The following is a 24,216-nucleotide window of genomic DNA, read 5'->3' on the forward strand; positions in this document are numbered from 1 at the left end:
CTCTCCTTTTCCATTGCTCGACCGCTCTCCCTGTGTGTTCGTCGGCACGGGAGAGGACACTCTCGTTTCGGGATCCGTTGAGGTTGCACACGTTTCACGAGAGGAGCGCCGCCCGTGTATTGCGACGCGCTCTATTCTACGTCGTCTTACTCGATACGGTGCATTATCGTATTCGCGATTTCGTCGAATAATCTCTTTCAAGCGTCTGTTTACTGTAAAAGCATCGTATGCGGCGACCGATGCCGTGCAGTAGTGTTATGTAGTGTGTGACAGTACGTCACAAGAGGATACAGTGTTGCCAGATTGTGGGCGCGAATACACACCAAGAGCGGTACTTTGATTCGTAAAAGTTCGTGATACGACCGCGCGTGCGTTTACGGAGGGACATAACGATTGATTCGTTTCGGTCGTAACGGAAAATCGTGAACGTTACAACGACACAGTGGATTCTCGAGTTTATCGGTAGTACGCCAGTGACATTTGGTGCGGTGCTATCGACGAAACAGAGTTGGCAACATCGCATCGACTACTCTCGCACACAAACACACGCATACACGTACCTAGAAGGGAACTTGGGGTGGCTGGCTAGCAGGCAGGCGGCAGGCAGGCAGGCAAGCAAGCAGGCAGCTTTCTTGTTCCGAGGACGGCGCTCCTGGTCGCGCCGTCTCTCTTTTCTACCTCCATTGCGCTTGCTCTTCTCTCCCTCTTCTCCTTTCCCTTCTCGTCCTCGGTCACTCAATCACACTCTCCTTCTTTTACTTTCTCTCTCGCTCTTACTCGTATGCGGCGCACGTACCGTTGAGAGCTTCTCCCTCCCCCTTCGGTGGTCTTTCTCTACCGTTACCCCCTCCCCGCCTAACCTCGAGCGGGTCGGGCGAGTCCACTAAGCTTGCGAGGGGAGTTCGGCAGACCTCGGCTCTAGTCGGCCTCGATCTGCAGAATGTGCTAGACGCTGTGAGTCGATCGCTCCAGTTTTTGAATATTCGTATATAGAGAGCCTGTCCGGTGTTCACGGGGCTTGCAAACGTCTTTCCGCGTTTCGTTCGCGGATCCACAAGTCGCTAGTGCCTATATCGACGTTAATTTTCACCATCAGCTTGGGACGCACTCGACCAGCGTATATCCGTACGACGGCCATGTTTGGTGTTTACGAGGTGAGGGGGAATCGCTGACGTCACGAGCCCCGATCTTGCACGAAGGGAGCAGCAGCACCAGCAGAAGCAGAAAACGTGTTGCCGGCCAACACAGACACCAAGTCCGTACACGACTTCGAAAAAGACGAAACGCAGTCGAGTGGCCCGAATGCTCGACGAATATCGTACGCGAGATTATTGTGCGGTGAACACACGAAGAAGGAACTCGCGGCGCGCAAACTGTGCCGCCTGAAATTCCCTTCCCGATGGGACGTGCGTGTACGCCGACTTCGCTCGTGTTCGCCGGTCTTACCGCGACTACTAGCCTTTCAAAAAACATCGGGCGCATTGCCGCCTCGCCGCTGAAATAGCAGCCACTCTAATCACCGTCGGTCGACTCTGATCAGTGCGGAAAACATCGAGCAATGCCGAGTGTTCTCGTATTCGAGACAACACGTGCCGCATCTTGCTTCACACGATTCTCATCGAAAATGTTCAACACGTCGAAGAAGCGATCGAATTGATCGCCCTTCGAAAACACGTGGTCATCGTATTTCATGTTGTGTAACATCTGCATTAAAACGCCAACGGAGCTCTTCGAGCATTCAGTGAAATTAGCGCTACGTTTTCCTTGGTGAAACGACGACTGTCTCGATCGTTTTATTGTGTTTACGTGTGTCATCTCGATCGAATTAAGAGTGTCGTGTCGTATCCGATCCAGTGTCGGTACATATGGTGTTACGTTACTCGGTGTGGTTTGTTAGTGACGTACATCGCTCCTTTATTGGATATATTAGCAGCTCTCATACACGTATAACGAACAAGGATTAAAACATCATGGATCTGGGTGACAGAGTTTACGCTGCGGAACGGATTACGAAGAAGAGGGAAAAGCGGGTAAGTGAGAGAACTGCGAACCGTCACCGGCAGGTAGCGCCACGACATGGAATCTGTTTGTCTATGCGCCGTTGCCACTTCCTCCCCTCTTCGCGATCTCTTTCTCTTTCCCACTATCATTCCGACAATTCTGCCCCTCCCGTAGCGATTTCTATCTTATACGATGCTTCCCGATATCTCTTATTGAACGTTAATAGACACGTTTTTACCAATTCGTACTTATTTTACGTAAAGGACGTTTCATTTTTGTACAATTACTCGTTTAGAAGCGTAAAATCGGTAATGTTTCTTCGTGCAATTCATTGACACGACGTTGTTACTCTTTTGTTTGGATGGAGGAATTCTCGTAAAAAATTGTACGCTGCGCATCCGAAAGTTCGATTCACTGTCGCGCGAGTCTTCGATATCGATGTATAATGTTTCGAGACGGACACAGTTTGCGTAAAAATTGATGTTTCTATCGTGTGCCGGTGATGTTCGAAGTACGGTAACGACGCGTCGTGGCTGGCAACGTTGTAAATCGACATAAAACACGCGAGAGACTTCTCAGCTGCGACCGGCTCATGCGCGATAAACCGACGTGTCCTATACCTGCACAGTTATGTCATTGTTTTCCAACTGTCACACTGGCTGCGCACCACGACCGGTCGGCATGCTTTCGTTCGTTGGCCGACGGCCAATAGGTGAGCCGTATGAGCGGCTCTCGTGGAAGTCAACGCCGCCCGTTTTATCGACCGTACGCTACGAGATGGATTCGAAGATCCGCTCTTTGACGCAGACGCGCGAAACGGATCTTTGCGATCGGCTCGATTCCGATGTTGTAGCCTAACGACGACTGGCGCCAAGGGTGTTCCTCGCCGGGTGATAGGTTATGTACGCTCCAAAATTGAAGCCGGTATAGATCTGCTCCCTATTTAGATTTTTTTAGCAACAACGTCGTGCATACATCGCATTGCACAATTAACGCGACGTCTTCAGAATCCTATAGATTTTGAACACAGTGAGCAGGTGTTAAGACCTAACCTTTGTTTCTTAAGTGCATCGATTGCGGAAGATAGAGGGATGAACAAACAGTTCCTTGTATTTCAACTGTCCTTTGATATAACGAAACAAGATGTATCGTGCTAGGAAAATATTAATCTTTTAAGTATAGTTTACAAATTCGATCTATAGCGGAGTTTACATGTACATTTTTATAACTTCGTAAACGCGAATATATCGTAAATGCAATACTTATGACCAAATACATGCACAAACATCTCTCGAAGTATGCAGATCTAAAAAAATTCGTGAAAATATCATTGAATGTAGTTTTGTCTTTTTTTCAATTATTCTTTCACAAATTTGTAAACAAAAAATAAGAAAAAAATGAAAAAGGAGTGACATACAATACTTCATGATTTATCATTTTGCAATTCTTTATACGAATATTGTGTGTAAGTAAGTTACTTCTTGTTCACAGGGCAAAGTGGAGTATTTTGTGAAATGGAAAGGATGGAGTAAAAAGTAAGTCGAAGTCGTTGAATCGTTAATAGGTTCGTTCGAAGAGATCGCGAATATAACTTTCTTCCTCTTTTTAGATACAACACGTGGGAACCGGAAGAGAACATTTTAGACGTCAGGTTAATCGAATTATACGAAGAAAGTCAAAGAGGTGGGGAAGTGGTTACGAGAAGACCTAGGCGGAGGGATACTAGATATAATGTAAGTGGATTACTTACATGTTGTAAACAAATAACATCGACGCGATGTTTAAGTTTACATTTTTTCATATTATGCCGAATCATTGTAATTAAATACGAACAATCTGTCAGTGAAAATAATTTCATGTTGCATTTGTTGAAATCTTGACATTTTAAAAAAGAAAACCAATGAAACAATCGAACGTTATGTTTACGTTGGATTTGCTTAATTTCAAAGTCTTACAATGGAACTAAGTAATGGCGGGTGTACGAGAACAACGACTCTTTTTTCGCAACGATCGCTATTTTTCATATTAACGTGTAAAATTTATTTCTGTACGCGTAGGAACAAGTTCTGGCCAATTTAGTCGTCGAAGAAGAACCTGGTGGAGATGAAAGGGTCGGAGAAGATAGTCAGGACGAGTCGACTACCGGTAGTACGTCGGCTCCTCGCTTGAATCCCGTTGCACCTGACGAAGACACAATTGCGAGTTCCCTCGATGGGCACGAATCGCCCACAGTTCCAGATTTATCGGCATCCGCGTTTAGTGTCGATTCAGATAGTTCCAATAGCAGCGTGGACAGCCCTCTGCTACCAAGGAGAGAACCAACAGGCACGAAAAGAAAAGCTGAGGTTCTCAGCAAAGAATCCGGGAAAATCGGCGTTACTATTACCACGAGCAGTCCCAGCAGCGGCAGCGGAAGTCCACCGCCAAATAAGATTCCTCGGTTGTTACCTCTAAAGACTAATCCTACGTCTCCTCCTTACCACGTAAGCACAATTATGTTTCTTTTTCTTTTTTTAAACGTTTCGAACCCGATCATCGTGTGCAATTTGTACAACGGAGTTTCGGAATCATCAGAGATTGACTTACCTTAATTTCAGAGTCACAAAATTAACGGTAGAAGGCCGTCATCGTCCAGTGTGAAGTCCACACCGGAAGAACCACTTCCAGCAGTACCAACGACGCCAGCTCCAGCGGCGCAGGATAAAAAACGTCCTGAGGCCGACGTGCCGCACGGTCCTCCACCCTCGCTACCGCGTGCACCGCCGGCACCTCTGTCTCCGCAGATAGACACACTTCTGGAGCAGCCTACCAAAAAGAGACACTTGTCGGAGCAAAAACAAGAGAAGTCGAACGGAGCTGTGACGGTAGACGCGAACGGTCACAAATCGCCCAGTCCTACGGACTCTTACACGAACAATAACAGGTTACCGACTGTTGTGAACGGGCATCATAGTCATAATAATAACAACAACCACAATAACAACAACAATAATAATAATAACAACAACAACAATAACAACAATAATACGTCGAGTATAAAGCAAACAGAAATCACAAAGACAGACGTGTATGTCCCTCTCTCCAGTCCCGGTACGGATTACTGGCACGCGAGGAATCCAGTCGCCGATCAGGTGTTCATTACAGACGTCACGGTGAATCTAAAAACCGTTACCATCAGGGAGTGTAAGACTGAAAAAGGATTCTTCCGGGAGAGGGATCCGAAAAGCGATATCTATTAACGTTCTTCGAATAGAGACCTTTACTGTGAATTTTATTGAACTACTTGTAAATATAAATTATTTTCACACGTCGAGTGGTAAGCCGAAGATATATTGACTGTACCAAGCGATTAAACTTTTCTAAGAAACGGACACATTCGTGGGTCGCGAAGGATTGAAGAATGTAATTCACGAAACAAACAAACGAAGAAGAAAAAAGAAACTCGCTGCTCAGTTTTTACGGTATTCGTACCGTTCCGAACGAGGTTCCAAATGCCGACAGAAAATGAAACGTGAACCTGAAATTCGAATCGTCGTTACGGTAGCCGTAAATTTTATTCGAACTGAAAATTTAATAGTCAGCTTCAGTATTGAAAGAGAAGAAATACGTGTAAAATCAGCGATTAAGACAGTAAGGACCGTCATCGTACAATGATTATAGATGAAAAAAAAAAAAAAACGATACGTCGTGGGTCACTGTCGCGTCGCGTGATGTACACTTATACATTTTAAAACGCTTGATAGACCTTAACTGTACTAAAGATCTGAAACAACGTTAGAGGATAATACATTTTCTCATTGATTGCATTTCCGCTTCTATTAGAATTCTGCAACAAAAACTGTGTAAATTAATTGATTTCAAATTTTACTATGATAAATAGTACAGATCTGGAAAGAAATATTTTTCTAATTCGTTTTTAGAATATGGAAGCAGCTTCGTAGAAACGAATTTGAAACGAAAAAAAAAGACGATTTTCGATTATAGAAAAACTAATGTTATTATCTTGACGACGTATTTCTCAGCATTATGATATTATATTGTATTTACTGATAAATATTTCATTCTTTTTTTTCTTTTCGTTTAGCGAGTAATACCGTGTCACAAAAGGGTATATCATTCGTTCGTAGATCGTAGATTCATTTAAAGGCGTAAACACATTGATTTCTCCAAGTTGTTGTAGCATCACAGATTTTAATGCACAGAAAACAAAAGCAATGCATGTTTATTAACGGCATAGCACGCAATGACTTTGTAACCTGTAACGTGTTTCATCAGTTTCCGATTTTGTTATGAATTGATTTCGTGTTATTTAATGTTAGCTGTTGCATTTTTTTTATACCGTCGAATGTTTTTCATTTGTATTTAAGGACTGACTGCGCAAAAAGTGTTCGATGAGATGAAAAAAAAGGAAAGAAAAAACAAGAACGCTGCGTGCGATCCAATTCCAGCGGTATCGAAGAATCTTTACGCATATCCTGAGAGCGCAATTTTATTTCTAGATGGGTTGTCGAGTGTGTCACCAAATAGATGTTCCTACCTCGAACAGTCATCTTGAACATAAATTGAGTACAACAACCAAATTCTAATCTTATCGAACTTACACACTACTCGAGCATCATTTAATTTTAACGACTTCGCACCGTACAGTTCGCGTGCACTTTCAGAACCAGTAAATCCGTGATATAGTTAAATAATATAAGAGTAAAACTTAAAACATATATGTTGCTTATTTATTGTAACTAATATAAAAGTTTTTAGGTTTTTACGTTCTTAGTATAGTATTATTAGACTGTGTACGCAATGCGTCCCGTTAACGAAGCCTGAATCAAGTAAACTTTTCTGTGGTACGTTAGAAAGAAGAAGCATCTTCTTATAATTTAAAGCATTGGAAGCATTGTCGCGAAAAAAAAGTATTCCAAGACCGCTTAATATTTTGTATAGACTGTACAATTTGAAATAGCGACTTATCTTTTTAAAAATGGGGCTATTTGTGTACAATTAGGTCGCGATTCCTTGCAATTGCAAGTTGCACGGGCATCGAGTACACATTTAAATTGTTGTAATGTAATACTGTATATTGAGAAGAGGTATCCTGTAAAAAGTGTAAATAGTCAAAACTTACACTCTATGATAATGGAGCGAGAAAATGCGTAGCTTTAGACCTTTCAGTTATTAATTGTACATAGACGAAGCGAAAACCCCTTTAAGTTGTAAATGTAAATCGCAACTGCAGGTCTAGAGGAGATCCTTTTTAGCTTTAGAATTTTGAGATAGACTGTGCGCGTACCTTCGATATTGTTTCTGTACTTATAGAATATTCAGACTACTTATACGATACACATGGGAAAAAAATGATAACCCAGCGATTACGCAGGCATATACGATATGTGAACCCCGGTAGTACCAAATTCAACGGTAATTTTAGTTCTGTCTGGTACAGATTCCTTATATTTCAATAAAACCTTTACTTGAACTTTGCCCGCGTGCAGTACTTGTTTTCCATCCATTTGAATCCGAATGTATGTTTTTATTTACCGAAGCCTCGGAACCTGACTCTTTTTTAAGTTTCAATTTATGTTATTGTCTAATGTGTAAAGTTAAGGGAGAATAAAATAACAGTTATTCTAAAAATTTCCTTTGAGCATGTATTATGATTGACGTTAATGTGTATAGTTTTCATTAAATTTTTATATCAGATTGGTTAATGATTTTTTAGATGCTATAACGCAATCAAAGTTAAAGTATCATGGAGCTGCTGACAATTCTTATTTCGTAGCATTTATTCCGCTTAGGTTATATGTACCGAAATTTGTTCTTAAAACGAAATTAAATAATTTTTTATGCCATATTTGCCCCTAGATGGTACTATCAAATAATGTGTACCGACATTACAGAAACATATTTTACTTTTCTTTACATTTATAGACAGTTTTATGTCGCTTTATATTTAATGTACATTAACTTAAGCTTTTAATCTTTGATCCGTGATCTAGTACCGCTCCAAAGCTTATTTTCTCAATGAAGGAGAAAAGGGGATGCTAGCGCCATCTGTGACAGAATGCCCAACTTTGTAGAATAATAATTCTGATCTTTCACTGTTAAATATCGATACGAAATCTGTAATTGCTTTTAAATGGATTTAATATTCATTCTCCAGATTATTAGACATAATATAACATTCAAATTATCTACTCTCGATGTTACACACGACTAACAAGTTAACAATTTAAGAAATAATGCGAAAATAAGAGTAGTGAGCGATTAAATAAAGTATTTTATTACAAAGTATCTTCTTTAGATCTAAGGAGTCACATAAATTTAAGGAATATGGCTTTTCTAAAAGGGATCCAAAATAAAAAGTAGAAACTAAATTGTGTCGATAAATTCGTCTTATTAAATAGAGCTACCTAATGCTGTTTAAAAAGATTCTTTCTATACCTTGCCTGTCATTGTCGAACTTGATATAAAATATTCTAGAACACTGTAATTGTCGGTGTGTTTAAATACACTATAGAAAGTACACCTAGATGTCGTTGTACAAAATATCAGCCGGTATGTAAGATAAATATTCAATTGAATCGAAATAGGATTTCTCGATAATATATTACATTTAATTATATTCTTGCCAATAGATACCACACATACTTAACACTACAAATATATATAAAAAAATGATTTTTATTATATTAAAAAAAACTTATCCCAATAATCTTCCTATGTGAAGTTGCATTAACACCAGGTATTTTTCTCAATACAGTTGCACACTTGCTATGTGAAGTTCGTCCAAGTGTTTAGATACAAGCAACCATGTGGTCGGCATTAAATTTGGTTATTCGAAGTATAACACGTGTTATTGTCAAAGTTTAATTTATTTTCATGTATTTTGTACGTTCTTATATTATTATCGCATGGGGTATATCATATTAAGTGCAGTTATCAAAAACATTAGTCTATCTCAAATCGAGCGACAAAATGCAGATGAAATTAAATGCACAGCACAAATCTGCAAATATCGAAGTAATAGATGTAGATGATTTAGTTCTTACGCGAAAAGGCGGAGGTAGTATAATTGATCAGCGACCTGTATTTTCCCACGATGGAGAGTAAGTTTAATTTAATAAATACAAGAATCTTGAGATCTTAGTGTATGCAGGATTGTTATGGAATGCATTAATTTGAGCACAGATTGTGCAGTTGATTATGTAGACAAATTTATACGTTGTCTTTTAATAATTTCATCACTAGTACGGCTTGTACTATTGTTACAATTGTACGATATATTTTTCTTGTTAATTTATTAGACAATTTATACTGTTGCAGAACATTGTATATAGTATGGAAACATGTTATAAGGGCTTATAGTACACAAACTGGAGACTTTGTAAGAGAATTAGAACCAGCAAATCATCGAATAGCAGGATTAATCATACATCCTGAAAATCCTAATATTGTCATTGCTTGTACAGAGAATGGGGAACTTAATTTTTGGAGTTGTCAAAGTGGCATTATCACTAAAAAATTAGTATGAACATAAATTTATTTGTTAAAAGTTTAAATTTATACCTTTTTTACTCAAATTAATCATTATTTGTGTTCTTTTTATAGAAATTAAAGTTCCAAGAAGATCCAAAAATAAAAACTTTTCATATTGTAAATTATAAGACTCATAAAGGAAATGAGTTGCGTCAAGTACTTGTAACATATATTTTCAAGTGTAATACACAAATTTGTGTAGCATTATTTGATTTAGATACTGGAATTTGTACAAAGTCAACATGTATATTGTAAGTAATACATTGAACAATTCTTCATTGCAGAATAATAATAATAAAAATATATTTATTATTAAAATGTTGATATTTGCCCTTATTTATTTTTACAGAATTGATTCCCATGAATATTATGTCGATATAATTGGAAATCATGGGGAGAATTTAATAGCTATTCTTCACAATGTAGATTTGCACATATTAAATCCATCGAGGAATCTTATAGATAAACTGTATGTAACATGTTTCTGTAAAAGAATAGTAAGTTTTTATAATTGCAATAAATCAGTAGAATTCGTTAAACATTGTTACATTTTATAACCGTAGGCACAAAACAGGCAAAACAGGTAGGATACCAACATGTATTGCTGGACACCCAGAAGAAGAATGTGTTGCTACAGGAGATTCAACCGGTCGTGTAGTAGTATGGAAGAGTTTGTTTCAAACAAGACCTTATACTGGAGTTTATCATTGGCACACATTACCAGTAACAGAAATAGCATTTAGTAAATCAGGTAGGCTATAAAAATTCTAATGTTTATTTAGAGAACAGTACAATAATACATACTTAACTTAATATGTATTTAAAAATAATTGTGGTAATTTTATAAAAATTACAGGTGGTCATATGTATACTGGTGGAGGAGAGTGTGTACTAGTAAAATGGGTTTTAGCAAATCCACATCATAAATCTTTTCTTCCTCGGTTACCAGCACCTATTAAACACCTTACTATTGCTCCAGATAATTTGTATGTTGCTGTTTCTACTTTAGATAATGGTAATTTAGTTTTTCAGTAACTAATATAATATCAGCTTAATTTCTTTTGCATAACAAGTACTAATGATACTTTGCATTTAATCAAAATTGTAGGTATTGTAGTTGTAAATCCACAAAAGAAGTTGACGTCCGTAATACAAAATTTCACATGGGGTGTAGCTTTATCGTCTCAAGATTTATTTCCTGCTGGTCTCATTGTTGATCCACGTACAGGCTGTCTTGTTTTAAATAGTCGTACTGGACACGTTCAATTTTATAATACACATACAAAGAATTTATTATACAATGTGAGTAGCATAAAATGCAATTTATTGTACAATGTATATCTTAAAATCGATACATTTAAATATCAATAAACTTTCAGATAAATATAACAGCACAAAATTTTTTAACTCAAGAGCGCAGCGTAATTATTGTAAACACAGAAGTTACAAAAATAGCTTTAAATCACGACGGATCGTGGATGGCAACTGTTGAGGAACGAAATGATAAATTATCGTGTATAGAAGTAAGGCTTAAATTTTGGATGTTTGACGCCAAACAACAATTGTAAGTATGAAATAGAACTTTCTGAAATTCGATTATAAAAATTTTACACCGATTTGATAGGTTCGCATTAAACACATCGATCGAGCTTCCGCACGAGGGAGGTATCAATGCTCTACATTTCCAACCGAACACTTCATTCGACGAAGACGAACCATTAGTAGTTACAACTGGTCGTGACAAAAAATTCAAAATGTGGCATCTTGTTGATTCTTCATCCATGTACAGTATGTAAAATTTATATATTTTATAAATTCACATACTACGATATATTACAATACTAAGTTCTAAGATAATATTTGTTCTAGAGAAAACAAAACATTGGCAGTGCCATAGTGTAGGAGATTATAGAAATATGTCTGTAACGGATGCTGGATTCTCGATAGATGGTTCATTAGTTGGTATTGGTTTTGATTCTAGCGTAACAATGTGGACACCCGAGACCTGCACATTTAAATGTAGTCTTACGCATAGTTATTATCGATATCCAGTGACGTAAGTTCTATAGAAAATAATAATAATATGATTTACCAGGGTCGCATTGTTATTAGAACTTAAACTTTATTAGACGGATCGAATTTGGAAGACAAGATGCCTGTCACCTCCTAGTAGCAGCTTCCACGGAACATATCTCAGTTTGGAATATCTTATCCCTAACTTTAATATGGAGTGTGCCATTGAAAGTTGCAACTCTTGCAGCCGATTCAAAATCTATGTTCATGGCCGTTTTTACAACCGATAACTCGCGTAAGTTTACTTCCTCGGGAGATGCATCGAATTTTATTCCCTTATACATACTAATCTACGTATTTATTTTAGTGTTTGTATTTACACCACAAAGGTCACGTCCTTTTTACACAAGAAAAAATGTTACCGAAGACAATAGTTCCGTCTTGGGAGCTACTTTCGTGCCACATTTAAAAGAGAAGCGAGATTCGTCTTACATGCAATGGCAACGAAAATCGCAACTTTTCTTTTTAGATACTAATCAGGTACGTAACGCAATAAGTAGCGATATCGATATACACCGCGTAAGAGTATTCATCTATCTGTTTTACACACAGGAATTGTTAACACTGGAGCCAGAATCCGAAGTGACAATTTCTCTTGAAAATTTGTCTGCAAGTGCCTCCGTCCCCGCAACTGCCTTTGCTGGTATGATAGCGGATAAGTCTACGACGAACAAAGAAACGGCTCCGTTCATGCACGAACATATAGGCATATCGGGAAAGGGAATGGTGGAAGAAGTAAGTAAAGGTCCAAATACATTTTCGTTTTCAAATTTTTCCTTCTATAACGTCTAAGATATAGTGAAACATGTCAGAATCCAGCAGGTAAGTGATATCCCTTTCAAAATACATCTACGTTAAAAAAAATAACTTTATTCTAGAACATATTCTCATCCTATAATGACATCGGAGCTCATTTATATGTACAGTTTCCCATGCAGTACAGTACAAAAATATTTATAAAACATAAAAAGTAGTAGCAATAACATTAATAACTTAATAAAAGACAGGAAAATTTTATCGATTCTTCCGACCAAAGAGGTACGCTTAAGTCGATAGCCACGTTCGAAAAGGGGGAAAAGAACCGAATAAGATTTCTCGTTATTTGATCTGCTTCGTCTATTTGATCTACTCGATGCGGAGACCGAATGTGAACATATCGGAGTCTTATAAAAAGTACAGTCTTGAAGTGAACGATGCACCGTGAGATATTAAATTAAGAAGATGGAAAATGATATTGCTTCGTTTATCGGCTACGATTTACACAATCTCAAAGGTATTTAACTAGTTTACTATGGGAGTTACATTTCGATGTGTTAAATAAATTTGGACATATGCGGTGGAACGTTCAGAACAGCTGGTCGATGAAACTTGGAGTAGAAGGATTTGTTGGTGGTCGTCCATCCGGGGTTGCGGTGGTTTTGTATTTGTCAGTGTTTCCTTCCCAAACGGTAATTCCGACAGCGGCGAACAAGATCGAATTTCCTGTAGCGCAAACAGTGCCATTGTGGGATCTGCCTCATGTTCTCGATCGCCTGCAAGTTATACATCTTGACAAAAATAATTGACGGCGTTTAATAAAACTCGAAGAAGAACGATCGCCGCGCGACGGATAGTATAAATAAACATCGTTATCGGCGTCCCCCCACAAGGCTAATTACGATTGGAATTACCCGACAATGATTTTCGCGTGCGTGAACTTTGTTTACAATATTGTGTACCACCTACAGTTCACTTTGATTAGATATAACCGTACAAGTGGAAGGAAAGAGTACACTTATAAAGTCCACTTATGTCTGCAATGTTATCATATGCGTCCCACGTGTCCGTAACGAGGAAAAAGACCAGTCTTATTTATACTTATTGATTCCGAGGATGCTCTGTTGCAACGGTTAAAGGTTCGCGATTATTTCGACACGGGCATGCAAATAGCGAACATGGTATTTCCGCAATTATTTAGTCTTGTTCAGGAAGTGTTTGACTGGCTCCCCGTCCCCTCCAGTATTCGATAAACAAATCATCGTCTATTGTAACTCGGATATCAATGACCGAATTATGTCATCTCGAACGAAACTTACGCAATCCAGTATTTCGCACGCATCGTGATTCGTTTCGATCGACGTATACTTTTTTTTTTGTCAAGAGAACGAAGGAAACCACGAAGCATCCGAGCAATGTTAGTCTCACGAAACGTGGTTACATTTTTCTTTTTTAGGGGCACGCCTTTTCCCTATTCCGGCCAGGAGTGCAGTGTATCGTCCGCGCTGACTCACTTTGCCCGTCTTTTCTAAACTTGTTGCATTTCGTATCGTTACCGCGCGCGTCTTCGCGACGAAGAACGGAAGTTTGCCAGTCAAAGACCTCGAGTTACATAGCTGTCCGAGTTACTCGTTTACCTTCAACCGGAGACCGAATTTCGCGCACGAAGAGATACATCGTTCCTCGAACCGTCGAATTCAACGATCCTCGCCGTAACAACGAGATCGGAAACGATTGGACACGATGGAACGCCCAACGAACGAATCGATCTTCGACGTGGAACAGGACAAAGTCTCGATTTCCAAGTGTCTTGGCATCGATTCGAACGTAATACGGAGAATATGGTACTCACTATTTCTGGATTGCTGGCAGGGTATCCGGATGCGGTGGCCACCAGAAACAAGACAGTCACCACGATGCACGACACAAAACTCCATGGTGTTAACTTCATGCCCGTAACTTTCTTCGACGGAGCGTTGTCTCCTCGAGGAGTGCTCGAAGAACGTTGGATCCTTCAATGAGAAATGTCAAGGATTACCACCCGGTATCCACCAGCGTCCAGAAATTCTACGAACAATTTTCCAAGGAGACTTTTGCCACTGAGGCTTCCCTCTCCGATATTTTCCGATTGTAATTTACTTTTCTTTCTCTCGATTAATCAGGGAAACGTTGATTCGTCGTACACCGTTGGACCAACGTACGCTTGGTTCCTCTCGGAGCGAGTTCTTTCCACGAATGGATCACCCGTTGAGAAGTCGAGGGGGAAGAGTTCCTTGCGTGCTCGAACGCTCGACGTAGGACTGACTTTGGGAAGTGGCCTCGCCATGATTTAATATAGGAGCTGCTGCTTCACCGCACTCCCACCCTCTCACGGCGTTCCAGTTGTCCCTCTGACCTAGGGGGTATTGTCTTTGATGGAGAACCTTCGGCACGCGTCGTTCGGGGAATTATTTCGATCTCCGCGGAAGTTCAACGTCAAATTACGTCACCGTTCAAACGATCTCCGAAACTTCGAACCGCCTACCGATCGTTCTTCTCGTTATAAACGACAAATTGTTTCGCATTTCCAGGAGAAACGCGTCATCTATTCGAGTAACGAAAAACACTCATCGGAGCGGAAAGGAAATGCTCGTCGCGTAGACTTCACGCGCAAGAAAGCTTCTCTGTCAGGACCACGAGATTCTAGACGACGAATCGTTAACACCGAGTAGAAGAGAACCCGACGAGTAGACGTCTCGAACGAGAAAATTTCTCTGTCGGAGCGAGTTGCAATTCTTGACGACGAATTATTCAAATGGCGTTACCTTTTTAAACAAGAAAACTCGAGTCGAGCGGACTTCTCGAGCAAAAGAAAGCTTCTCTGATAAGTTTGTGGACGACAGATTGTTAAAATCGAGAGAAAGAGAGATGTGTCGTCTCCGCGGACAGGGACCGCTCGTTCGAGGAGAGAAAAACTCGCGAAGCTTCTTAAGCGAGAAAGTTCGTTTATCCGTCGACGTAATAAGGGGTTCGCGATTATTCGAGGAGTTATTGTAAATATGTCGGTAGCGGTTACGAAAATAGAATCTCCGAATGTTTGGACGAACCGCACGTGGACGAAGGCGGTTCGACTCGTTCCTCTCCACGAGTAACGACGAAATCGACGATGGCGTCGAAAATTCCATCGCTCGATGGCGAAATCAATAACCGGCTGGTACTAACCCGCGGGAAGTTTGTTATCACGGGGGACACGCGACGTGTAAGTACACGCTCGTCTGAACTTCGCGGGCATTGTGGTTGCTCGAATTACCGCGATAACATCAGCTCCTCTGAAAGTTAAATCTTGTCCCATTTGGAGACTACCTCAGTCTGGAGGCTAAGCAAATTAAGGATCATCACGAGCGGCGGTCCTTAAGGCCGCGCGATCGCTAATGATAGTATTATGAAGAACGTGGACGCGCCGCCTAATTAATTTTAAACGATTGCCCGCATTGTCGCTTATTGTCTCGAATCGTGTTCAGCGTTTATATCTCGCGTGCCTGTGTATCGTTGGAAGTATCGATGAATCTTATTATACGATCGATACGCAACAGTAGCAGGGGAGGGGGTATATATATATATATAATTTTTTTTCTAACGATCTTCGAAACCCATAGACGCGAAACGAGTTCCGTCTCGTTATCGAGGAGAACTTTTTAAGGTGTCTCGGTGACGTCATAATGTTAAACGCGCGTAATTAATTACGCGCGTCTACATCGTCGCTGCTCGCGGTAAACGGATATCCGCTAGCTCATCGCTTTCGTTCTTACTTTACAAATTGCGTCAGTTCTGTGAAATCGTCGAGACTTGTTTACTTATCCCGTATCTGTTCATTTTTACGACGAATCGCGTCAAAGAGCATTTTCCATGCGACGTCATCCGGGTACCGGGTCATTCGGAGCGGCCCGTAATTCGTCGCTACCCACAAGGAGTCGAATGTACACACGGAGAAAGAACGATGAGAAAATTTTGTACGAACGTACGTCCTATTTGTCTTCGTTCGCGAGATATAAGAAACTTTGTAAACAGACTTCACTTCCGTAAGCCAGAGTACACCGATGCGTCTCGTAAGGAGAGATTTGGAAAAACACCAGGAACACCACCGAGAGAGCAGTCAGATCAACGACGTAAACGTCTAAGAACTTAAAGATGAACTTTGAAAACGAAAACGTTGAAAATGATAATTTTCTGTAAATTCGTAAATCTCGTATAATTTTCATCGTTTTTCGTCGAACGATCGACTACTAAAGTGTGACCCACAGATTCTTTGTATTTTAATCGCGCAAAGAATCGCAATTGTCTCACGGTTTCCGGTTTTTGCATATCGAGAATTCTTTTCGTCGGGAAAATTTATCGTAATTTTCTTAAATTAAAATACAATTTTCGCGACCGTGCGCGTTCCTTGTTCATAAATACGACAGAACGCGTACCGTACCGAAGAATCATTTCGATTTTAATTAAATCTTCGATACTTGGCGTACGACGACAAAGTTCCACACGAAGAATCAAACTTTCGATCGAACGTTCCTTTACACGGTCTCGTTACGGTGTACAATGGCCAACGTGGTTTTCAACGTACACCACGGAATTGTTTGCAAACGTTCCCGGTAAAATCAGGTCAGGACGAACCCTGTTGAGAAGCTGGGAACAAAGTCTTATCTCCCCCGGGAACTGTCCTGATTGTTACGTTACCTATTAATAAAATGGTATTCTCCGCGTTAGGGCGAACATTGAATCTGCTTAGATTGTTCTAAACTAGTCAGTTCTCCTTGCAAATTGCATGCTGCGTTCTCCTCTTTTGTAAATGAATTGCATCGGGATTGAATTTTTTAATCGATTCGATCGGGGCAGCTCTTTCAGTCGCTTTATTTGTTCGACACGGTCGTTCTTCATTATTGTACCCGCTGATTCCTTTCTGTAAATTTTGCCAGGATGGAATCTTTCGGTAGATTCTTAAACAATTTATCCACTGCTTTTATCAGTAACGCGGTATTCAAATCTATTTACAAGTTTTTTTCTACTCGAATTCCATCCGAATTGTATTATTTAACGAACCTGGTAGATAGATTTTTAAATTATTTACTCGATCCGATACCGTCGTATCGACATTTCAGACTGTTTCGAATTATTCGCCTCTTCTTGTAATTATCGTATTTAAGAAGACTGGTTTTTTAAATTTAGCCCCGTTTGTTTCGATTCGATAATTTTCAAATTATACCGAAAGATACTTTTCAACTTCGAAAGATTGCACGCAAGGAATTAGTCCGAGAAGTTCGATTCTTTAAATATATATTGGAAAAATATTTTCACGAAGATTTTTCTTTCGCGCGATTGCAAGAGTTGCGCGTAATTGCTGCATCTCCGTTACCTATGAGGCATAATCGTTTAAATGGGACTCGAGGAGGATTCGTGCAGCGAGCACCTTTGCGTCTTTCTCGGTAATGTTTCTTGTTATTTTCTTGACGCGCGCCACTCGGATGAAACACACGTATTTCGCGCTACTTTCTGGCGAAAACTGGTGTATACTGAGAGGAAGATTCGTGTAGGTCGTAAGAGACGCGTCAACCTAGATCTGAAGTAGAAGATTACAGGAATTGCAGAAATTTTCGTTCGGGGGTGTTTCTGCGTCAGCCTTAAAACTAATTAACTAATCGGCCGTCGTGAACGTCATAAGTGTAACCGAACTGTACTTACTTCGAATTCGTCGTACGTCTCGTTCGACTCGTGTATCTTTGCTTTGTTAACGTTTCTCACAACTTTCGTTAACGTAAATCACAGCTCTTGTTGTACTCTTGTATAACGTAAAATCACAAGAACGAGGTGTAACGATTAAAGATATTTTAGTCCTCGTGACACCGTGAATTAACATCGGTAACGCGTTGAGTAAAATTACAAGAACGAGAGGAGTAACGATTAAAAATATCTCGGTCCTCGTAACACTGAATTAACACCAGTAACGTGTAATTTTCAGCTCCTCAGTGTCTCGGCCCACACTTTGCCGCCTATGAAAATGCTCTGTACGTCTTTCATCGCCTCTCTATTGGTGTCATCGGTATCGAAAGCTCAAAATCAATCGGATGACAAACACGACAGGTACTTTCGGTCAAAGATACGGACAATTTTTATAATTTCGCTTGACCGTCGAACCTTGGAGTTTCCATTTTATTGAATTATTTCGTTCTTTTAGGGACGACAGAACGAACAACGAAGAGGAATCAACGGACGAGAGCGAAGACGAGTTCTCACGACCAACGAAACCGGAAACTTCGATCGTCGTTGAGAACGATGTTGCGGACGAAACGAAAATACAAGTCGTCGATCGTGATTGGTCTTTCTTGTCGACCATACTTCCGGATCAAGAGAACGTCGAGCATTAATTAATAAGAAAATAGACGACAATATTTTATCATCGTTGAGCTCACTTGGGAGTGAAACTTAATTTTATCATACTATCAGAAACAAATGTCAGAATTGTGTTTGGTACCGAGTTCGTTTAATCACATTTGATTTCTTCAATTTGCGCAAGTTTTATTTTCAGCGGTTCAATAGTCCGACAAGAGGAACAAACGATCGTTTAAATTTTTTTATTGAAGTATTTTAACGAATGCGGATACGAGAAGATGCAGCTCCTGTTTCGTGCATATTATTTATTACATATTATCTAACAAATATAATGTTTACATTTATAGATAAATATTGTACATAAACCACAACGTTGTGCAACAGTGTTTTATTTTCAGCAACATGAGCGATCGCGTCTGGTCTGGGCAAACTTCACTCTAAGTCGAGCACCCAATTTCGGTAAAAAAGAGTAGAATACGAGTAAAGTTCACTTTTTAAAGATTACGTCGGTTTCGGCAACTCTTCGAATCGAAAACTAAGTTCGACCAATTCGGTGATGATGCCCGTTAATCTTTTATTGTACGAGAGATCGTTTCTCATTGCGTCGAGCACCAAATCGTTTCTATTCAGGAAAATGTATTGATTGTAGCTGTCGGAATCTTTCATGAATTTCATACACATATCCTTGTCCAGCAACACGGTCTGAGAGTAGATGGCCGTCGTGATCAAAGAACCTATTCGCTGTTCATTCACTCCCTCGATTAGCTCCGACCAAGGTGGAACCTGTACGGAAACTATCGGCTTCATCGAGTTCAAGGTTTCGCACAGCACACTGTAATAATGCTTCAACATAGTCTCTTCCCAAGCGTCTCGGAAGCTACGATCGGCGCAAAGATACAGAAATTGTGTGACATCGTGCGCCAAAGGCGCGTATCTTAACAGTTGGAAGTCCACCAGGACACAATTCGGAGGTGAACTGTTATCGAACATCAGATTATTTCCCCATAAATCACCATGACTGACCACGTTTCTTTTCGTAGACGATGACTTCAAAGATGCAAACAGCTCGTCGCAGATCCTCGGTATCGCGCTTCCGTCGAGGCCGATGTATTCGGCGATGGCGACCATAGCGCTGACGCTAACGTTGTGCGATGCCCGAGCCTTCTCGTTTTCGCAGTACAAACTCTCCACAAAAGTATTGGGGTACATATCCTTCAAAGACTTGCCCAAACGTGTTTCCGCTACGAGGGAGCACGCGTGCAACCGTGCAATACTCGACAGGCCAGAGACAATGAGCTCTTTGGTGAACAATTTGTTCCTTAACGAGTAACCTCTGGCGCTCAGATCTTCGAAGATCAGCATGTGGTCTTTGACAAAGTGACAAATCGCCATCCACGACTCGCCTTTGTAACCGTGATAAAGTTTAGGGAGTATGTCACGGTAGAACGTTTTTTCCTTGGCGAAGACGCATCTGTCGATCATGTACTCGGCCAGAATCGGCACCTCAAAGGGTATAACTTTGACGAAGAAGTACAACGTTTCTTTTCCATTTTTAGTTTCGACCTCCACGTGGAGCCGTAGGTGAGTTCCAAGAAATCCTAACGTCCCGTCCGAGTACGGTTGGATCCAAAACTTGCACACCTTCGCTTCGATGGCCAGCGAAACCTTGACCAGGTGTTGGACATTCTGAAGTGTCAATAGACCACTATGGACGTTTGCACGAGAGCACACATTGTTCTCCAGATGTTCGGGTATATTCTGAACTTCCAACGTTGCGGTTGACATGATCGGGGAAATAAATATCGCGGTATAAGATCATCTTTATATAGAAGCGTCAAGCAAGAAACATTTCCATTGAATACATACCTGTTTTCACATCGGTTTATTTACCGACAAATACTCAAGATAATGCTGATGCAAGATGAAGGAACTCGTGCCACCGAACTCGATCGAACATGGGCAAAAGTTTATCTGCATTTCCTTTGCTAATTTACGACATTTACCCTACATAAATTGTAACCGCGGTTCAAAGCGTGATTGGTAAGCCGAAAGCAAGCACGTGAGGTAAATCAATCAATCGTCGACTATGTTTTTTAATGCTCCAATCAGTCAGATGTTATCTCGTCTCGGCGAATAAATAACCAGTATGGTATTTCGAAGATACTTAAAATACTGACACCCATAAAGAGACCGACCGCACTTCCGACTGAAACTAGAGATAATGAATGCAATTTATACGTGACACGATATACATAATACGAAATGATAAAGTGAGAGTGTTACACATATGGTATTTTCAATTTTCAGGGACAACTCTCGGACGCGTGGACGATCATGAATTCTACGAATCAAATAAGGGTCCATATTACTCAACGTGACTTTTGGAATTCGACTAAAAATACTACTGCATCGAATACACAGGATTCATCTCTAACATTTGCTTTATATTCGACGTAACTTTTACCAATATTTGAACTATTACATCGCCCAAGTTTACAGTGCTACGTAAATGGACATTCCATGAGAACAGTATACACTATATAGTGTACCTTTCGTCCCCAACATTTGGTTCATATTTCAAACAACTTTACAATATAGGATAAACGTTACTGTTAGACCTTTACCTACAACATCCAAGAAATCATTGGTTACGTATCGACGATATCTCACGGCTGGATGCGATAGTAGCGCAATGTGTATCCTCGTGTAAGAACGACCCGGTGAATTGTACTCGTAGGGTTCCCATCGATGTCTAAAACGTATGACACTGTTACGCGTACGTTTCGCGTGTTTCGTGTCGCAGGGTAATCAATTTTAGCGTAAAAACATCACAGTACGTAATACGGTAAATAGATCTACGTCGCAAAATTGATCACCCCCGTTTAATTCTCGTTAAGGTTCGTACATCGACAACGACGTTCCCTCGCAATTCGGCAGACATTGTTCATCCTTCGCCGATTGCGAGACAATGCTCGTCTTATTAGCGATTATGCACAGCGTCTCGCTTCCGTTGCAGGCCCGTGCTCCACGTGGTATAAAATAATAAAAATGCACGCAACCGCAGAATTTTATCATCCGTTCTATGATTACCTGTGCACAATAAATTATAGGCGCGACAACACCTCCTGAGCGAGATGGACCATTTTATTTGCCGCAAATTAAATCGTAGACGTACCTCCAGATAACACGAGTCGCTGCTGTAAATATCAAACAGACTGTTTTCATGGTTCTCGTTCGGGAAACGACAATTTCTGTGACGGATCGCGACGTTTTTTACACCATCCTCGTTGAACGTGTCGTGCATCGTGAACTCGACGCGGGTCGTTTTGCCGGTTTTCAGCCGTATTTCGTCCATCTCTATGTTGCTGACCATTGGCAATTCGAAATTGTTAAAAACGGTCGCCTGAAACATTTCACGGTATCATCGATTGTCGTTTCATTGTCCACGTGTTCATTTTCTTCCGATACGCGTATTTTCCGAGCGTCTATTGTTTCGAAAAGTGTTCGAAGTGAAATCATTTTGGCTCGATGGTCTATCCGTCGCTGTTCCTCGCTACGTGAAAGTTTGATCAAGACAACCAGAAAATATCGACTGTTCAAGGTCGTTGAGACCTTATCCCCACCATCTTCTTTAATTTGCCCCACTTACCGCAACTTGAACGTTTCTATTTGAAAAAGCGTAAAGGGATGGAAGAAAACTTTGATACTAACCATGAGCACTGTGGCTAGAGATTTCGCCTTTTTCGTGACTAAATTTATATCGATAATCATATCGCCGTATTTCACGGTTCGATTGACGAAGAATCGTACACTCGGTTCGTTGTTATTCAGGTGAAACGTATTCATAGCGAGACAATAACCGACACCAGTTTTTTTTAATTCTTGAAATTCGGCGCAACAGTTGAACTTTACGTTGTTCCATTCGCAGTCGACCAATAATTCCGTACACGAAAGTCTCGTCTACGACGAATAGTAACAAACAATTTAAAATGTTCAGAGGGAAAACATCGGGTGGAAAAAGTTGATCCGTGATCAAAATGAATATGCAATTAATTTAAATAATAAACGTGCACGGTGATACGATTTCTGACCTCCTCGTAAGCGGACAACAGGTCCTCCGTTGTTGCGTAAATAAAATCCGGAGTGGAGAAATTTATAAACATCGCTGGATTCCTTTAATAAAATTTAACAAACACGGTAATGGATATTCAATAATTTCAATAATGTTAATGACACCGTGTATACACCGTGGATCTTATGATACACACCTTTTGAAATACTTGCTTTTGATTGTTTTAGACGAGGAAATGCAAAAGGCAATCGCGGGGAACGGTGTCACCCAATCGGCGTACATGGTCTCAGTGGTCACAGCGACGGGGTACTCGTAATAGTTGACCAATACCTTTTTAATCATGTCTCCGCAACCATACCAACTCAGTCCGCAGAAAAACAGCCAAAAGAATCTGTGAACGGGTCACGCTTAATGAAATGTGTACTACGGAAATATTTCTCTCGTTGCGATGGAATCTGTTTCGATCTTATCGCAAAAGATATCAAATCGTGTACAAGGTGGTATCGAAGAACTGTTCTTCCCAGTTTCCACTTGAAAAGATTTTTCATCTTGCCTAAAACGAAGACGAAGCTCGAAGGATGGAGATTTAACAGGGTCGAGAAGATTTGAAAAGGGACGAGGATCTCGCGTCGATTTTCAAAGCGATTATTTTGAAACAGATGGTGGTCACTAATTTCAAATTCGTTCGTCACTTTTTTCAAGACGCCGATTAAGAAATCTGTTCGATAGCGGTTCGTACATATAGAGAAAATGATTACGCGCGAATGTTATTGCGTTTCAATTTCTGCTGTATCGAAACAAATAAGCAACCCGAATCTTCTCCGGTGAATTTGTTCTCTTTTTTGTTTTCTTTTAAATTCATTTTTACCTTTCCGGATACGAAAGTTGATCATCCACGAGATATCTAACACCATGAATACTACAATTTCTTAATAATTGCTTGATAATTTGCCACCACCGGATTAATCGCTTCCACATTGTCCGTTGGCACTCACGGGCGGTATTGTTGAATATTACTATCGTGTGAACTAACAAATCATCTAAACTGCCTTCGTAACTGAAGCTAAATCGATTTCCAGCGGAACACGTTACCTAATAAATTATACAAAGATTGATTCAATCTTGCATTGTCGGCGCAGTATGTTAGAAAACTTGATCTGATATAATTATTCCATTACATGATGCATCGGAATAAATTAAATGTATTATACAGAAACAGACGTGTATTAAAATGAACTAAAACGCAATATTTATTTCGATTGCTTTTGAAAAGATACATGAAATTTTGAAGTGTTGTTTGATCATAAAAGTATGCAATACTGGCCATCTTTGAGTACTCTGTAGACCACCCCGAATGCCTAATGACCCTTGCTTACCGATGCTGACCCGTGCTGACCAGTAATAGCCAGCGGTTAGCAGTA

The 24,216-nt window shown here is 40.2% G+C and overlaps 6 protein-coding genes across 18 annotated transcripts in view; 2 read left to right on the forward strand and 4 right to left on the reverse strand.

Moving 5' to 3' along the window:
• The window catches only part of LOC143154858 (uncharacterized), an 85,808-nt gene extending 84,670 nt beyond the window's left edge, over positions 1-1,138 (reverse strand). The window contains exons 1-3 of the mRNA XM_076326878.1: positions 1,014-1,138; positions 797-933; positions 561-726 (exon numbers count right to left, since the gene is read on the reverse strand). Coding sequence (XP_076182993.1) covers positions 561-726; positions 797-933; positions 1,014-1,138 — 428 coding nt within the window. The remainder of the gene's footprint in view (positions 1-560; positions 727-796; positions 934-1,013) is intronic.
• On the forward strand, positions 61-7,479 carry LOC143155344 (polycomb group protein Pc). 2 transcript variants are annotated; one of them, XM_076327972.1, is made up of 6 exons: positions 61-2,030; positions 3,493-3,536; positions 3,611-3,734; positions 4,059-4,484; positions 4,599-4,924; positions 6,369-7,479. In XM_076327972.1, the coding sequence occupies exons 1-6, from the start codon at positions 1,971-1,973 to the stop codon at positions 6,394-6,396; spliced, it is 1,008 nt and encodes a 335-aa protein (XP_076184087.1). In that variant the 5' UTR covers positions 61-1,970; the 3' UTR covers positions 6,397-7,479. The 2 variants fall into 2 exon arrangements, with proteins under 2 accessions (XP_076184087.1, XP_076184086.1); XM_076327971.1 differs by having other exon boundaries at positions 4,599-7,479.
• A 1,318-nt stretch (positions 7,480-8,797) lies between these two features.
• L(2)05287 (WD repeat-containing protein l(2)05287) lies at positions 8,798-24,042 on the forward strand. 9 transcript variants are annotated; one of them, XM_076327337.1, is made up of 18 exons: positions 8,798-9,104; positions 9,322-9,523; positions 9,607-9,785; positions 9,884-10,003; positions 10,098-10,285; positions 10,391-10,549; positions 10,643-10,836; positions 10,914-11,098; positions 11,159-11,322; positions 11,404-11,590; positions 11,664-11,842; positions 11,915-12,087; positions 12,160-12,342; positions 18,353-18,474; positions 18,569-19,694; positions 19,764-20,787; positions 21,031-22,920; positions 23,023-24,042. In XM_076327337.1, the coding sequence occupies exons 1-15, from the start codon at positions 8,974-8,976 to the stop codon at positions 18,756-18,758; spliced, it is 2,556 nt and encodes an 851-aa protein (XP_076183452.1). In that variant the 5' UTR covers positions 8,798-8,973; the 3' UTR covers positions 18,759-19,694; positions 19,764-20,787; positions 21,031-22,920; positions 23,023-24,042. The 9 variants fall into 9 exon arrangements, with proteins under 9 accessions (XP_076183452.1, XP_076183453.1, XP_076183457.1 ...); XM_076327338.1 differs by having other exon boundaries at positions 19,764-20,763; XM_076327342.1 differs by having other exon boundaries at positions 19,764-20,530; positions 20,629-22,920.
• On the reverse strand, positions 12,458-14,835 carry LOC143155070 (uncharacterized). Of its 4 annotated transcripts, none has more exons than XM_076327346.1 (3): positions 14,503-14,683; positions 14,216-14,375; positions 12,458-13,139 (listed from the first exon to the last, which is right to left on the reverse strand). In XM_076327346.1, exons 2-3 carry the CDS (start codon positions 14,298-14,300, stop codon positions 12,889-12,891), a joined length of 336 nt encoding a protein of 111 aa, XP_076183461.1. In that variant the 5' UTR covers positions 14,301-14,375; positions 14,503-14,683; the 3' UTR covers positions 12,458-12,888. The 4 variants fall into 4 exon arrangements, with proteins under 4 accessions (XP_076183461.1, XP_076183463.1, XP_076183462.1 ...); XM_076327348.1 differs by having other exon boundaries at positions 12,832-13,154; positions 14,216-14,430; positions 14,503-14,835; XM_076327347.1 differs by having other exon boundaries at positions 12,832-13,154; positions 14,503-14,796.
• LOC143155069 (uncharacterized) lies at positions 19,017-20,508 on the reverse strand. Its single transcript, XM_076327345.1, has one exon. It carries the CDS (start codon positions 20,506-20,508, stop codon positions 19,225-19,227), a length of 1,284 nt encoding a protein of 427 aa, XP_076183460.1. The 3' UTR covers positions 19,017-19,224.
• Ppk13 (pickpocket 13) lies at positions 20,781-23,835 on the reverse strand. Its single transcript, XM_076327351.1, has 8 exons — positions 23,664-23,835; positions 22,992-23,186; positions 22,815-22,896; positions 22,435-22,683; positions 21,899-22,126; positions 21,629-21,813; positions 21,348-21,475; positions 20,781-20,935 (listed from the first exon to the last, which is right to left on the reverse strand). The coding sequence occupies exons 1-8, from the start codon at positions 23,771-23,773 to the stop codon at positions 20,829-20,831; spliced, it is 1,284 nt and encodes a 427-aa protein (XP_076183466.1). The 5' UTR covers positions 23,774-23,835; the 3' UTR covers positions 20,781-20,828.
• Positions 24,043-24,216: the final 174 nt, after the last annotated feature.

Source organism: Ptiloglossa arizonensis, chromosome 2 (assembly GCF_051014685.1).
Source record: "Ptiloglossa arizonensis isolate GNS036 chromosome 2, iyPtiAriz1_principal, whole genome shotgun sequence".
Taxonomy (NCBI): Eukaryota; Metazoa; Arthropoda; class Insecta; order Hymenoptera; family Colletidae; genus Ptiloglossa; species Ptiloglossa arizonensis.

Coding starts and splice junctions, on each gene's coding strand:
- LOC143155070 (XM_076327346.1), bottom strand. CDS start 14,300: ATGGAGTTTTGTGTCGTGCATCGTGGTGACTGTCTTGTTTCTGGTGGC. Junction 13,140..14,215: donor CTGCCAGCAATCCAGAAATA/GTGAGTACCATA, acceptor TATAACTTGCAG/GCGATCGAGAACATGAGGCA.
- LOC143155344 (XM_076327971.1), top strand. CDS start 1,971: ATGGATCTGGGTGACAGAGTTTACGCTGCGGAACGGATTACGAAGAAG. Junction 2,031..3,492: donor CGAAGAAGAGGGAAAAGCGG/GTAAGTGAGAGA, acceptor TCTTGTTCACAG/GGCAAAGTGGAGTATTTTGT. Junction 3,735..4,058: donor GGAGGGATACTAGATATAAT/GTAAGTGGATTA, acceptor CTGTACGCGTAG/GAACAAGTTCTGGCCAATTT.
- LOC143155069 (XM_076327345.1), bottom strand. CDS start 20,508: ATGTCAACCGCAACGTTGGAAGTTCAGAATATACCCGAACATCTGGAG.
- Ppk13 (XM_076327351.1), bottom strand. CDS start 23,773: ATGTGGAAGCGATTAATCCGGTGGTGGCAAATTATCAAGCAATTATTA. Junction 21,814..21,898: donor GCGACTCGTGTTATCTGGAG/GTACGTCTACGA, acceptor TATTGTGCACAG/GTAATCATAGAACGGATGAT. Junction 20,936..21,347: donor TGATTTCTTGGATGTTGTAG/GTAAAGGTCTAA, acceptor CATTATCTCTAG/TTTCAGTCGGAAGTGCGGTC.